Source organism: Capronia epimyces (assembly GCF_000585565.1).
Source record: "Capronia epimyces CBS 606.96 chromosome Unknown aczIQ-supercont1.3, whole genome shotgun sequence".
NCBI lineage: Eukaryota > Fungi > Ascomycota > Eurotiomycetes > Chaetothyriales > Herpotrichiellaceae > Capronia > Capronia epimyces.
Window position 1 is genome coordinate 2363425 of NW_006912906.1, and position 15249 is coordinate 2378673.

At 53.9% G+C, this 15249-nt stretch overlaps 6 protein-coding genes across 6 annotated transcripts; 2 read left to right on the forward strand and 4 right to left on the reverse strand.

Moving 5' to 3' along the window:
- Positions 1–360: 360 nt before the first annotated feature.
- A1O3_04132 (uncharacterized protein) lies at positions 361–1044 on the reverse strand (the record flags this gene model as incomplete). Its single annotated transcript, XM_007734262.1, has 2 exons — positions 361–569; positions 639–1044. The coding sequence occupies 2 exons, from the start codon at positions 1042–1044 to the stop codon at positions 361–363; spliced, it is 615 nt and encodes a 204-aa protein (XP_007732452.1).
- A 2248-nt stretch (positions 1045–3292) lies between these two features.
- A1O3_04133 (uncharacterized protein) lies at positions 3293–4977 on the forward strand (the record flags this gene model as incomplete). The annotated part of the gene is made up of 2 exons (XM_007734263.1): positions 3293–4223; positions 4472–4977. The coding sequence occupies 2 exons, from the start codon at positions 3293–3295 to the stop codon at positions 4975–4977; spliced, it is 1437 nt and encodes a 478-aa protein (XP_007732453.1).
- A 273-nt stretch (positions 4978–5250) lies between these two features.
- A1O3_04134 (phosphoglycolate phosphatase) lies at positions 5251–6141 on the reverse strand (the record flags this gene model as incomplete). The annotated part of the gene is made up of 2 exons (XM_007734264.1): positions 5251–5988; positions 6133–6141. The coding sequence occupies 2 exons, from the start codon at positions 6139–6141 to the stop codon at positions 5251–5253; spliced, it is 747 nt and encodes a 248-aa protein (XP_007732454.1).
- A 1508-nt stretch (positions 6142–7649) lies between these two features.
- Positions 7650–8432, reverse strand: A1O3_04135 (uncharacterized protein; the record flags this gene model as incomplete). Its single annotated transcript, XM_007734265.1, has 1 exon — positions 7650–8432. The coding sequence occupies one exon, from the start codon at positions 8430–8432 to the stop codon at positions 7650–7652; it is 783 nt and encodes a 260-aa protein (XP_007732455.1).
- Positions 8433–9506: 1074 nt separating this feature from the next.
- A1O3_04136 (uncharacterized protein) lies at positions 9507–12178 on the reverse strand (the record flags this gene model as incomplete). The annotated part of the gene is made up of 2 exons (XM_007734266.1): positions 9507–11600; positions 11651–12178. 2 exons carry the CDS (start codon positions 12176–12178, stop codon positions 9507–9509), a joined length of 2622 nt encoding a protein of 873 aa, XP_007732456.1.
- Positions 12179–13129: 951 nt separating this feature from the next.
- On the forward strand, positions 13130–14524 carry A1O3_04137 (uncharacterized protein; the record flags this gene model as incomplete). The annotated part of the gene is made up of 1 exon (XM_007734267.1): positions 13130–14524. The coding sequence occupies one exon, from the start codon at positions 13130–13132 to the stop codon at positions 14522–14524; it is 1395 nt and encodes a 464-aa protein (XP_007732457.1).
- Between the last annotated feature and the right edge of the window lie 725 nt (positions 14525–15249).

The following is a 15249-nucleotide window of genomic DNA, read 5'->3' on the forward strand; positions in this document are numbered from 1 at the left end:
TGTATCCGTACGGAGGACAGATACAACGAGTACTCCGTACAGTAAGTATGTGAACCGTGTGGCTTTGGCTTTGCGAGAACATTGCCAGATGGCGCAATCTCCCAGAGCTGGCACATCATACTACGAGACAACAATGACGGAAACACAAGACGGCATTGACCAATATTGGTCAAGTGAAATTCTTGCTCGATTGATTGCCTGGTCTATCAGTCTACAACATTCTCCTCCCTCCCTGGGATCGGTCAACAACCGCTTCTAGGTCTAGAGTGAGAGTGAGGCTTCGACTCTGGAGTTTGGTTGAGAGTTCGAGTGACGCTTCGACTCTGGAGTTCGAGTGCGAGTTCGAGTTGTAGTTCGAGTCTAGTTCTTCGCTCCGTACACAAAGACACGCTCCTCGACCGGCTTGGCCGTCTTCTCACCAGGCTTCGCCGCCGGGGTGCCGAAGACCAGTTGGGCCTTGAGGCTCCAGTGGCCAGGAACATTCCATTTGGCGGCCACCTTCTCCTCAATCAAGTTGCTGTAATGCTGCAGGTTGGCTCCCAGTCCTTCTGCCTCGAGAGCGGTCCATACTAGATTAGGGATTTTGTCAGTACTCGTGTCTCCTCATCTCATCTCAGGGCTAGTCGGCGTGTACTTACACACATGCTGATGAATGGCGTTGGTGTGCTCGCTCCACTGAGGGAAGTTGTCGGCGTACAGCGGGAAGGCCTCCTGCAGCTTCGCCACGTCCTTGGGCTCTTCGTAGAACAGGATGGTGCCGTAGGCGTTCTTGAAGCCATCCAGGCGTGGTTCAGACTGGCCCCAGACTTCGGGAGGCGCCACAGCCTTGACGGCCGGCTTCGCGATCTGATCCCATAGGTAAGTGTGCTCGTCGCCCAACAGCACCACCAGGCGTGTCGACTGCGAGTTGAAGGAGCTGGGCACGTTCAGGATGGTTTCCTTGACGATCTCATGGATCTTGGCGTCGGGGATGGTCGATTCGTGCTTCAAGACATAGTAGGAGCGGCGAGCCTTGACAGCGTCGAGATAGGCCTGCGACGACATGTTGACGGGCGTGGATGTGTACTGGCGAGAGCGGGCAGGGAGTGTGGCTGGGATGGTCGAATAGTTGAAGAAGCTTGTAGTAGCTCGGCGGGATGTTAATGGTGAGGTTGAGGTGAAAGCGTGAGCTGGAGCTGCAGCTGGAGCCCGGCGGCTGGTTATATACCGAAGAGGGGCACTTGAAACACGCATGCTTGACCCTGGATGTAACTCGGTAGCTTCTGTTTGTGACCGCTGAACTGCCAACAGGAAACAGGAATGGAATGGTGCAAGCGGGACGCGACAAGCACGACAAAGGCAGGAGCCAGGTGCCAGATGCTATAGAAAGCCGTGGAAGGGGTAAGGGACGAGGCTGGAAGGAATTCCGCGCCCAAGTGGATGTATTATTGATGATTTTGTAAGCAGGCTCGGCCGATAGTGGTGAGAGCACCTGACTTGGTGGCTGATAGCACAGCGGTTTCTGCTGGTGACACGGACAGGCACCGAACAGGGGGACGGGCCTCCTAAGCCTGACATCCCTCCAGGGGGTGGAGCCATCGAGCTCTCTTTCATCTTCGGCGCATTTCTCATTTCTTCCAGAACCCACACTGTGCACTTTGCACTGTGCACTGTGCACAGACACGGCCTGCTTGTATGCGACCTCCAACAGCATCGGTCGGACGTGATGCAGTACGAGTAGGAGTACCTGGCATCCATCGTCTCTGCAAACTGACCTTTCTCCTTGATGTGTATCTGCGGATCCGTGGCGTGGCATGAGCCTCAACCACTGGCGTCGAGACCACCCAAGTTTGTTGTCTCGACTTTTGACGCTACAAACGATCCAGGATCACAGAACTGGACATTGGACAGCCGTGCCAAACCGGACCGGACCGGTCCATTCTAATTGATTGTGCAAGAGCACGCCAGGCCCGGTTCTCGTGGTTGGCTCAGGGCAGGAGTTCCCATTCCCATACTCGTCCGGCTGGAACCAGAATTGGAGCTATCGGCCGCCAGGAACCTGAGTCAAGCTACTAATTCTCCCATCCAATCCAACAGGATATCGAGCATGTCATAGGAGATGTCGCTTGCGAAGATCCTACTTGGAGAATTATCTCCAAGGTTCGCAGTGAGTAGCGCAAATTGCGCGGTTGTGCGTGCTTTCCCACTCATCCGGTTGTCTCCTATGACGAGTCTCAAGTCTCGACCTTACGAATGTGTTCAGCCTTGGCCGCCGTTGGATGACCGTGTTTGGAGTATGTATCAAAGACAGTTGTCACAGTGAGAATGGTCGTCGGCAATAGCTTGGGCTAGGTTCCACCAACAGTCATCCTGCGTCCCGTCTTGAACGGCCGCAGGGACGGCGATCAGCTTCATGTGTGTTTGCTCGGCCATTGACATCAACAGGATTACCTCGTCGGCATCCGGTCGAGAAAAGAGTTCCGAAATTCCAGAGGTCGTGCAAAGTCGCAGAGTAATGTCGTGCGGTCCTGAAATACGGGATCATACCCTGCAAAGTTGAAGGTGATATGTGAGGGACTTGCCGACCGGCGATGCTGCGACCTATCTTTGCAAATCCAACGTCCAGTTTGTCTTTGGAACTCTGTATTATCCATGCTCGCCACTTGTTTTTCTACTCCTCTTGACGTACAGAGCTGGTTGATATTTGGTGCAGACGGAATAACCCCTGCGAATCCTAGGCCTTAGTGACTGGCCGCAGTCCTCGAGTTCGAATACGGCTGAGGCAGGCCCGGAGGATTTGATCAATCTGGGCATGAGATATTCTCAAAGACAGGGTCTGAACACGCGAGACTTGTTAGCAGAACATAATTAGCAGAACAAAAGCCAGCGTGCTCGGCACTACCATTTCGACTTTAGTAGCTGTGTATCTACCTACATTGTCAGGAATCATAGCCCAAGCCTACTGCATAGCCCGAGGTTCCGCAGCACCAAAGGGCTTGAAGTGCTGAATGAATGTCTCTGGTCAGCCTCGACCTCTGCAGCCATGGATGGTCAGCTGGATTGGTGTGATGGAGAAAGCTGAACATTGTAACTGATGGGTCCTTAAGCGATGGACCTGAGGCTTGCTGCTGCACGGCGATTGCGGGGAAAGACAACGCCAAGTCATGTGATGGCATGTGACATCGCCGTGCGGGCTGGTACTGCTGAGTCATCGTCTATATTGCGATGTGCAATGTGCGATGCTGGACCTGGCCCTTTCCCGTCCCCTCGAGGCGGTTTAATGGTGCCAGCCTCGCTTCTTTGATCGGGCCCAATGACGACGACGACGACGACAACCTTGGACGAGTCAAATCCAAATTCAAATCTAACCAGTGCAGCAGCTGTATCGACACTCCTTCAATTGATAGAAGACTACCACGCCTTCAACCCCGGTGGCGTCGAGGTCGTCCCCTATCCCACCGCGGTAGAGTTCAGCCAGCAAGTCAGTCGAGGGCGGCCGTGTGTGTACCGACTACAGTCTCTGCAGACACAACAAGAGACCGGCCTGAACTTGACACAACAAGAGACCAACCTGAATTTGAATTTGAAGCAACAAGCCGAGGCGATCCTCGCATGCCCTGCCTTCTCCTGGACCAAGGAGGAACTGTGTGAGAAGGTGAAGGGAGATGTCGAAGTAGCCGTGACCCCGGACGGCCGGGCTGATTCTCTCTATCCATACCGCCACCGTAAGTCGTCTGAAGACGAAGACGATGACAATACCGACCAGGAAGCAGAGGACGAGCACGGACAAGGACACGAAGAGGTCTTTGTCCAGCCCGCGACCATTTCGATGCCCCTTTCCTCACTCCTCGAGAAGATCTGCCCGCCACAGCAGCCACCAGCACCACCATCATCATCAACACCAAGCCCCGGAGAGCCTAAGCCCTACTCTCAACCCCTATCGTCAGAAGAAGAGCCCTACTCTCACCCCCTTCCGTCAGAAGAGCAAGAGCCAGTATACTATCTACAATCCCAAAACAGCAACCTGACCACCACAGCTCTCTCGGCTTTGCTTGCCGATGTCCCGCCCCAGATCCCCTTCGCCACGCCTGTTTTGGGCGAACCGGACGCCGTCAACATCTGGATGGGCAACGCTCTCTCCGTCACCAGCACCCATCGTGACCCCTATGAGAACCTCTATCTCGTGCTGAGGGGCCGGAAGCACTTCACTCTCTGGGCGCCTTGTGAAGAGCTGTGTCTGCATGGTGAGTCGGGGTAGCCCTCATTCTCATTCTCATTCGCGTTCGCCCTCGTTCGCATTCGCACTCGCATTCGCACTCGCACTCGCCCCTCTCAAAGTCTGCTTGGAATATCCTCCGTGTCTGCCCCTGCCCCCTGGCCCCCGACCCCAGTGTTGCGCCATGTTCGAGTTCGAGTTCGAGTTCGAGTTCTTGTCCCAGTATCAGAATACGTCGTGACTGTGACTGACGTGTATGCATGTCCGTGAGCACAGCCAAAAAGGTTCGCACCGCCCATCACGTTTATGACTGCAGCAGCTCACCTCCCTCGTTCAAAATCGTGCTGGACACGCCCTCGTCACCGTCACCGCTCTCAGAGGTTGGCCCCGACTCTGACTCTCAATCCACCTCCGACTCTCAATCCACCTCCGCCTCTCACTCTGACTCTCACTCCGACTCCGCCTCCGTCTCCGACCGCCGTATCCCTTGGATCCCTATCGACCCGCTGCACTTGCCTCCGCCGGACAGACTGGCTTCGCGATATCCCTATTATCGCCATTCGCACCCCCTCACCGTCACGGTATCAGCAGGGGAGATTTTATATCTGCCTGCTGGCTGGTTCCACCACGTCAGGCAGGAATGTGGGGTCTGGAAAGACGGCCGGGTGGCGCCCTGTATAGCGGTCAACTACTGGTTCGACATGGACTATGAAGGGGAGAAATATGTCATGCGAGAGATGTTGGGCCGGTTAGTGGCGGTGGCCAGGGGGGACAAGCATTAGGACAGCGTGACACTACTAGAGACTCGGGGCTTGTCTGAGTCGGAAATTCTATTTCAACTCTGACCTAAGGTCTAACACCCCTCGAGTGTTGAATCTAGCTCGGTGGCATGGGACGGGCAACCATACCAGTAGAGACTGTTTTTGGGTGCCTTCCCACCCCCCGTTTCTTTTAGGAAAATCATTGCAGGAACCATCGTGTCAAGTCGTGATGCTCCCTTGCTTCATCGACCCATGAGCCGTCATATTCGCACCATGCAATGGACCCGTTTCGATCTAAAGTTTGGACTCGAGCTTCTTCAAAATCTCGGGAAACTCCTTCCAGTCATACATGACGGCGTCGGCATTGCATGTCTCGGTGAGAAGCTTGGCCATTTGCTCCATTTTCTCTTTGCCTTCTTCGATACCATAGACCCCAACGTAGGCGATAAGGGGGATACCAGCACGCATGGCCGCCGTGGCACCACTCTTGCTGTCTTCGACCGTGACGCATTCGGCCGGCTTGACACCCAGTTGCTCACAGGCGTACAGGTAGATCTTGGGATCGGGTTTGCTGGACGGTGGGTTGAGTGAGGTGGCGGCACTGTAGACATGTTCGTCGGGGAAGTACTTGTCGATGCCGACCTTCTTCAGTGATGCTACGACGCGAGGTTTAGCAGAGGTGCTGACAACGGCCATGGGGTAGCCCGCTTGGCTGAGGCGTTCCAACTGCTCAGGGACACCGGGGCAGGGTTCAGCCTTCGCGGAAAGTTTGGCGGTGACCGCGGCCAGCTCCCGACCAACGTAGTCATCTAGTTGCTCCGGAGGCATTTGGAAATTGTGTTTCTTCTGCAGTCCCACCAACATCCCACGGAAGTTCTGACCAACGAAGTCTTTGAGGAGCGAGTCGACGGTGTAGCGGTCCTTGATGCCATATTCTTCGAGCAGCTGGTTGGTGAGATCGGCACAGGCTTCGAAGGCGAGACGCTCGGAGAGGACGAGGGTATTGTCGCAGTCAAGGAGAACGTACTTGACCTAAATTCACAGACATGGATCAGTTCAACTACGGCCAGGGCTGAGGTTGAGCGAGTTGGGTCCAGTGGCGGTGAACAGGGAGGTTTTTTTCAGTCAAGGAGGGGTTGAGATAGTGCACGGTAAGCAGCAAGTGAGACGACTGACCTGGGGCATGTTGACGGTTGTGAACTTCAAGTTGACGGGTGAAGGTTGACGCTGTGAGAGTGGTAAGGCAAGGAGAGACCCAGGGAGAAATCTATATCGGCCACTGGAAGAAGAAAAAAGGTTGAGGGAGCGTGGGACGTGGGTGGACAAGTTAAAGTTGTTGACAGGAAGCAGGAAGGCCAGCAACAGTGAAGTGGGATGAGAGACAAAGCCCAAAGCCACGAAGATCGGTCGGAGGAGTAGAGAGCTAATAATAACTAAGGTAGAATAGCCGGCCCTTGCCCTTATTAGTGGGAATCAGTTGGGCAGAAACCCGGGGAAGTGCCGCCAACACACGCCAGGCAGTTCGGGCGGCATGCTCCTAGTGACGCCCCTAACGCGACCTTGCGACCCTGCGGGCTTACAAGTTACGTGTCTGTCACCTACCTAGTCTGTTACTCCGTACTTGTAGCACGCCCGGGGAATAATAATGTCACTAATGTTGGTGATGTCAAGCCACCACTGACGTCAGGGGCGGAATGGTTATCTGCACGTGATCCTGGTGTCTGGTGTGTGACGGCCGAACAGACAACAGACCTGACCTGACAGTCTATCTCATAGATCGCAAAGAGGTACCTAACAATACTCTGTACAACAACGAGCTGGAAATCAAAGGTGTAAAGTGAGCCATTCAATTGAATGGTTTGGGAGCCAGAAGAAGTAAACTCTTTCTGTATGGCTGCCGAGAAGCGAGGGGCACGTTCTTGATATGGGGAGCGCACCAGGCTGTCCTTCCTCAGCAGCTGCCAGGGGCCCCGTGGGGGAGAGCACCGGGACGTGTGTCCGAGGCTGCTATAGGCAATTTTATTGCTGCCCGAGCCGCCTGTGGATTGCACGACCTGACCCTGTACTGACTGTTCCTCTACATCCATCGTAGGCGATCGGATGACACGTCGACCACCAAGGACCGACTCAACTTATAGGTTTCGCGGCTCTGTTTTCTCTCGCTCATGAAGAGACGGCGACCGTCGGCCTGCACATGTCCATTTTATTTCCTGTATCTTCACGGGGACAATAGTACCCCTTAACTTGCTTATGCTGTCGTCCAGAACCCTGATCTCCTGTCTGGATCTTCCACGTCCCCTGACAACATGCTCTATGAGCGCAATCCAAGCTTGAACTTCATCGCTTCCCGTTGGTCCAAGACGGCATCTCAGCTCGAACACCTGTGATCCGATGAAAAGTCTTCTCCCCGTTGGCTCCGCTTAAGAGGGTGATCATGAGGTGTGGATATAGCTCGCTCTCTGAGTCATTCTCTGAAGTCGACCCGATATTCATTCGAAGCATGACCTCCGCTCTTCGTGGGTAACCTCGTGCCCCTTACGGGTAGGGATTTCCTGCAAAAAGACGCCTGATTGGCCGTTTGGACACAGGATGCAAGATGCCATGTAGAGCTGTGCAGCTCATAGACAGTTCAGTTGCCTCGTAGGTCCTAAACCTGTTCCGCTGAGGCAGAGCACTGCGTCTTAGATACCCCTTCAAAATGCTCTTCTCCCTCCTCTTCCGCCCCGGAATCCCTGGTCCGGTAGTCTCTCCCCTCTCCTCCACTCTCCACTAGGTATGCTAACCTGGGCTCCAAAGTTTTCCCCTCGAGGGCCGCCATACCCATTATGACTGCTGCCTCTGCCCAATCCATACCCACCCCCTCTTACTCGCCCATAGCCATTCTCCCTCGCACCAGCCAGGCCTGCACCTCCGCCGCCTCTACCACTGACGCTTCCTCTACTCACAACAGTCCCATCACTGAGTGGTGGAAACACAGCACAATCGATGAAATCGCCAATGACGAACCTTGCATCTTCAAGGGTTTTGTCTGCATCGTCGCCTTCAAGCCTGATTCCGGGCACGCTGCCTTCTCCATTGGCATGTTCAGAGTCTGCCGTCGAGACGACTACGCTTCCTATCTCTTTGGTCAAATACCGCGCTCGCCCTTCGGTCTCTAGCCGACCTCCGCCGCCGCGGCTGGCATGAAGATCTGGGTAGACGAGCCGGAAGCTCAGTCGCGTGCCAATGCTCGGTTCGGGCAAAATATTAGGAAGAGCCTGGGTCAACAGATGCGCCAGCTCTCGGAGGGTGCAGTTCATCCATGTGTAGATCTGCAGATGGGCGGGAAGGCGGGGTCGAGTGTTCGAAGGGGTCGGGACAGGGAAGTCCGTCAGACTGTGGAACGCGGACGATCGGTAGCAAAAGTTTAGGAGGAAGGGCGTCGTCGTTTGCCGATCGATTGAAGTTTTGGGCGGCGGAGACGGTGTGCGAGACATTGTGGAAGGGCAATTTCTCTCTCCTACAGGGCTCTATCGGCACGGAGATCGCGGGAGCGTGAGTGAGTGTCAATGGGACATTTTGAAAGCTGCGCCCAGGAGTTTTCTTGTTCTGCCACTCCCTCGGCTCGGTGAATTAATCAACGAGTGCTGCCGGCGTTCAGTGTCTTGAGAATTGGTGCCAATTGAAGAGTGATGAAGTTCGCACGCGCCTTGTTTGTTGAACTGGAATCTCCCTCCCAGGCCGCGCAGCAGAGCTCGGCGTCGGCTCAACTTCCTGTTTGGGCCATGTCAGCCTTGTCATACTACCTCACCAGCTCTTGCAGCCTTGGCCTCAAACACAGTATAAATTTGACGAGATGGCTCTCTACAATCGGAGGTGCCCAAGATATCGTGGTCACTGGACATATACATACCTGGATGTCAAACTATGACTTTCAATGCTTGGGCAGCCCGCTATCTTGGAAATATGCCTACAGCTGACGCGCTATTTGGAAGGAATGGGAAAGCCGGGCTTAATTAACGCCTGAATGCAAATGTCCAGGAATGGGTGATGAGAACCCAGGACTCAAGCCACCCTCGGCCTCCTCGCTCCCATGGACAAGTGGTCCTCATGAGGGTCTGCAGACCGCGGGTGAAAAATGTCACCTCCTTGAGCAGGCACAACTTGTTTGTTTAGGGTCAAATATTACTACCCTTAGGATATCCATGCCCTGGGGACATCCGAGGAGATAAATCTAATCCCACCGGAATTTTGGTGGCTGGAACGAGGACAGTCGTAGGTTGTACTGCCTCCATCTCGTCTAATCCGCCATTTATTCAACATCAAATCCATTCCATTCAACAATTAATGTATATCCAATTCGAAAGTAGGCAGAGGGGCCGGGGGAGTACAGCTTATTCGTGCGTTGCTCATATCAGTACAGTTGTGCACAAGAACAAAGGGCGCCTGAGCTCAGACAAGTCAGGGACAGAATTCTTCTCCAGTCCCGAGCCAGCTCAGATGATCTCAAACAAGCCTGTCGTATGAACCCCGCGGTTGCGCTATGCAAAATCACGCCCTAGACAATGCAATCATTTCTTTCCCTTCTTGGTTTTGGTCTTCGGTCTGTCGGTAGTACCCAAAATTGCATCAAAAGTGACGTTCGGATTAAGTGTGGAGGTAGGTCGTGACTTTTGCTGTGGAGGTGGTGCATCCAAGGCCTCCAGTCCAAGATTGACCGAGCTCCTATCTCTGCTGCTGTGGATGTCACTGGACATAGCGGGAGAGATGGGTCTCATGAGGGGCGATGAAAGCGGACTAGCATATGGAGACTGTTGTCCAGGACTCAAATAATCCTTTTGAAGGCCAGTATGGTTCATAGGCTGGAAAGTAGGGGCGTCTGTTTGGAATACTACCCCGTTCAGGGGAGACTGCGCCCATTTGGTAGCCTCTGTCCAGCAGTGACTGCGCCGGTAGATCCCTTCCACACTGTGGTCGATTAGGTCAGCGGGAAGGCTGACAACACCGCCACCACTGGCAACATTGTACCAAGCTCGGGATACTGATTGATCCTCCTTCATCCATGGTCTGCCGCCCCTCGGGCCGACGCACAAGAAATATTCGACCCCTTCCGTATGCTTGAGATCCCTGGCGTCAACCACAGTCATCGGAAGAGCTTGGAGAACGGCGTACATGAACAGCCACTGCCCGCACCTGGCATCGACAATCTGTTCAAGGGTCTTGCCATTCCCTAGACGACGTTCATAGTTGAAGAAGTCCTGGATCCAGGGGCTCGCGGCAATGGACTCGCGATTGTAGGAACCTAACAACACTTCGTTCACCTCATTCTCCTTTAATTTCTTGCTCTGCAGTGCTGGTTGGTCTGACACGATTTCAACGTGCCTGCGGTTGAAACTGTGCGAAAACTGGGGAATCAACGGCGTGTCGAATGGAATGGGTGGTACGACAGGAGGCGTGGCTCGATCGTACTCACTCTCCACCCGGCGAATCGCATGCTGAATCGTTTCGTTCTGGTCGTTTGTTTCGGCGTCGTCGTCCATGGGAAGCATATCAACCGTTCGTGTTGTAATTGCTGTGCGATCCACCAGGACATCATACAGGTCTGTGAAATCTTTGTAAAGCTCCTTCAGCAGGAGACGGTTGAGCCCGCTCTCCTCAAAATTATTCTTCTTCGAGGACGCTTTGGGTGGCCAGGCTCCATATTTACGCCGGTAGAAAGCCAACGTGAATCGTCTGAAGTCCAAGAATCCAGTTTTCCATTCCTTGAACCGGACAAGTTTGGCCTCGGTGGAAGTTTGGGAGTTCGCAATTCCCGCGAACATTGAAGGGAAGTCAAAATCTTCGAGCTTGCTCCTGACGGCTAACAGTCTTTGCTCGATGTCGAGGTGTGCCCGTTCCAGCCGGTTGATCGTGATGGGCGACATCTTTTCATATTTGGGGCTATTGATAGACTTGATGTCCACTAATCGCCCTACAGCGTGTGCAAAACCTTCATTGTAGAGAGGCCAATATCTCAACTGCTCACCCAGGACGATCGCTTCTACCGTTTTTTCGCGGCTAGATCGCACGTCTGCGAGCCTCAGTTCGTCGCAATAGCGAGAGAAGCTGTTCGACGGTACATCGCCGAATGTCGAACCATCGGAGTTGCTGAAACAGAATCGCTTGAGTATCGTACTGATTCCTATAAAAACAGAGAACAGTGTAACTTGTCTAGGGGTTGCCACCAACGCACCGCCGGTCAGGAAGGCGAAGAAATTACGATACAAGACGACAAGCTCAAGGTCATCATCATGAGGTTCAGATTCAGGTTGTGACATGTCTCGGTCAAATCCTAGAGGCAGATACAGATGTTTCTCCTCACTGACAGTGACCAAGTTTGGAACCGAGAAATTTGGGGCGGGACGGTAGGTGGAGCTGGCCTGGGAATACTGAGAGGGCGGCCGCCCTTGTCGAGGATTCAACATCGCATCTGAGAAGGCCGACTGAGTCAGTTCTATGTCGTTGTTGTTGTCCGCCGGAGATGTGGGGGAGTGCATTCGAAGGCTGACAAGAGTACTCGAGTCGGCCAAAAGGGCAGATTCAACCCTGAAACACGGGCCACGCTGCGAAGTTGGTGGGTAGAGGTAGATTAAGGTATCCCCACGCTCGTTCCAAAGCTCGGGTACCTGAGTCCTGATTAGCAAGAATCTAGTTCGGGAGAGAAGTATGGAATCACCTTCTCCCCGCCGAGTAATGGGGCTAGATCGTAAGGGACGTATTCCCGTAGCCCAGCAATCCAGGCTTTCCGATGGGCGGAGCCATCGTCAATCTTGTGTCTGTCATGTTTCCCTGGCGCCCAGCCTCTTTTCGATGTCCTCCCAGAAGATGGTGTTGCAGGTCGCGCGGGAGGAGCAGGCGCGTTCGAGGGTATCACCAACGTCGGTGTCTGCGGGCGACTCCTGCTTCCTTCACGGCTGTGGACCTGACTGTGACCACTACTCGCCCGACTCCCAGGCCTGCTCTCTGAACCACTTCGTTGGCTGCTTGGAGGACGAACAAGTCCTGTTTCGGTGAGGAGAGGAGGAGGAGCAAGTCCGGAAGACCCTTCGATGAGATCGGTGTTAGATGATGCGGTGAAGCGATTCTTGTGCAATTTGTGAGTAGTCAGAGCTGCCGTGTAAGTCGGGTGTGCTGGTCCGAGTGGCTCAGGATGGGGTTTGCCATCCCGCGACAGGGAGAACAGTGAAGATAGCCTCTTTGCCATGGCAAGGTGATTTGAAGGGTAGATCGACTTCCACAGAATGCCGTTCTGCCCGCCAACATATAATGATAAGCTCGGTCAGCTATTCATAACGAACGTCACACAAGACACTGCCTGTTGTTGTGGTCGCTAAGCTCATTTTAGGTCGCTGCAGTGTTACTGTAACCAGGAAGGAGGAATGAAGGAGGCGCAGAGGAAACAGGAATATTGCAGGGCGAATCTGAGCACCAGACTGGCAGTCGATCAGGCCAGACTCGATGTCTTGCCTGGGGCGGAGGTAAGACTCTCGGGACACTGGTAGATGACACAATGAGACCGAAAAAAGCGGACGGGCGGCGAACGCAAGTTGGCGACGGAGGCCTCCCAGGAACATGGTCCCTGAAGCTAGCATCGTTGTGCATGGTGGAAGACGCGTGGAATTCAATGGCCGCAGGCAAGGTTGCAGAGTTGCAGGGATAAACAACTGGAATTCGACTACGTAAATAGGGACGTACGAGTACAGTAGTACGTACGCCGGATGTTTGGTCTGGGGAGGCACACGTCGCCTCCTTAGCCTCTTAGCCCATTCCTTGGGATCCCCCACCACCGACCGCTTTTGACGTCGGCCCCGTTCAGAATGATGCCTGGAAGCGGTCTCCATCTAGTCCCAAGGTCGCTAGATCCAGGGCTTAGGAGGCTCCTACATAAGGCCATTTCTGCCCCCTGACGCCAGCTCCCCCGCCTATGGCGTCGCATACTAGGTACGAGTGTTTCCAGATCGTCTCCGAAAACTGATGCCCACCAGACGGCGACGCCTTTGACAGCAGCGGGCGAACGACTAAAATCTTGCTCTCTACCACAATCAATCAGGGCTAGGTTCTGAAGAATTCACCTTGAATGCGGCCACGCCATGCACCTTGGCCGTTGTTCTTGACCTCCTCTGCTCGATATCAAAGAGCCCTCATATCGATCAACATGACACGCCGGACAGGCCGTCAACCGATCACAAATGGTACTGACACCAAAGTTCGTACGCCGAGACCGATCGATCTCTTCAAAGGCTGGCCAAATCCGACGCTCCTCCCTCCGCAGCAGCTTAACAATGCTTCCGCGAACATTCTCTCCGATCCCAACAATATGGACGTATTATTCTACGGACCAGATGAAGGATATGGTCCTTTGCGGGAAGAGATAGCCAAGTGGTTAAGTTCGTTCTACCAGCCCCGAGAACCTATCTCAAGCGGCAGGATATGTATTAGCGGAGGAGCTAGTCAGAACCTGGCCTGCATTTTGCAGACGTTTACTGACCCAATCTACACTCGCAATGTTTGGATGGTGGCACCGACCTACTACTTGGCATGTAGAATATTTGCCGACGCCGGCTTTGACAACCGGATGAAAGCAGTCCCCGAAGATGCCGAAGGAATCGATCTCGAGTACCTGGAAGGTGCTCTCCGGGAAAGTGAGAAGCGAGCGTTGCGGGAGAATAACACCATCCCGAAGTTAAAGGCGCCAAAGCCTTGGAGGAAGATATTCAAACATATCATCTATGCTGTACCCACCTTCGCCAACCCCTCCGGCCGTATCATGAGTCTCAGTCATCGACGCCGATTGGTGCGAATGGCCAGAGAATACGACGCCTTAATTGTCACCGACGACGTTTATGACATGTTACAATGGTCTTCTGATCCCACCAAGGGCTCTCGCAGAATGGATAGGGCAGTAATGCCACGCATAGTGGACATTGACCGAGAGCTCGACGGCGGACCCACGGACGACTATGGGAATGCGGTCAGCAATGGCAGTTTCAGCAAAATTGTAGCTCCAGGTTGTCGGACTGGATGGGCTGAGGGTACCGAGGCTTTGGCCTATGGCCTTTCACAGACAGGATCAAGCCGGTCAGGAGGGGCGCCATCGCATCTGGTTGCATCGTTCATCTACCAGATGCTGGCCAGCGGGACCTTACAGAGACACATATTTGAGGAGTTACAGCCCGCATATTCCCGACGGTACCATCGCATAATGCGAGCCATTGAGAAACACTTGTTGCCGCTCGGTTTGACCATGCCCCAGGCTGATAAAGATGTTGCGGGCGGATATTTTGTCTGGCTGACCTTGCCAGGATCTCTCAATTCAACCACAATATACAAACGAGCACTGGCAGAAGAGAATCTGACCATCATTTCCGGCCCCAAGTTCAAAGTGCAAGGTGACGAAGAGAATGTGGCAACACGATTTGAGAGTGATCTACGGCTTTGCTATGCCTGGGATGAACTGGATGTGCTGGAAGAGGGTGTTGTGCGGTTGGCGCGTGTGATAAAACGAGAGATGAACGAATCAGCTGAGGGTGAGAACTGCGAGAAATACTGAAAGTCTCTCTGGCGATGGCCTTAGGACTGCCTCGCTGTCAGAGGGCATGTGGAATAAGCATCTGGCACTAGCAGGTGACTTGCTGTGCCGGCTTAGACCATTCACAAGGTCTGCGCTGGCACGAGGTCAGCGCAACTCACTTTGGACAGAATATCCGTAGAACAGCATGGGCAGGTTGCTTGCACCCGAACCGGACTGTGCAGCCAGCCACAATCAGCCACCAAAATCAATCTGTATCTCCGTTTGTCAAACAGACCAAGTTTCGGCACGTTTCATCGTGTGCCACGCGCGCCAATCAGGTGTGAGACAAGAGGCGTTGGTTTTTGAACCTCCTCCTTTACTCTCTGAGCTTTTGCCCTCCTCCCCGCCTATGCCAGATTGTCCAGACTTGCACGGATTAAGGAGATCTCTAGGCCTTGTGGTCTCTCGAATCAGAGGATGAGGAGAGCTGTGCGCAGCTCGTGCCTGAATCCTGGCTGCGGCTGTTTCCAACACTGGTATGGCGGCACGGAGAAATCGGGGATGCCCGGTGGCAGAAGCAAGACATCGGAGACGACGACATGTCTTCTTTTCTTTGTGGCTTCCAGGGGAAACGAACGCCCAGCAGAAGGTGGATAAACAGTAAATCCAAAATGGAGAAAGACGGAGATGAAATGCAGTGTAAGTACAGCCAGTGAAGTTGAGTGTAAGACAACAGGCTGCGCTGCGCTGGCCAGCACTGCACC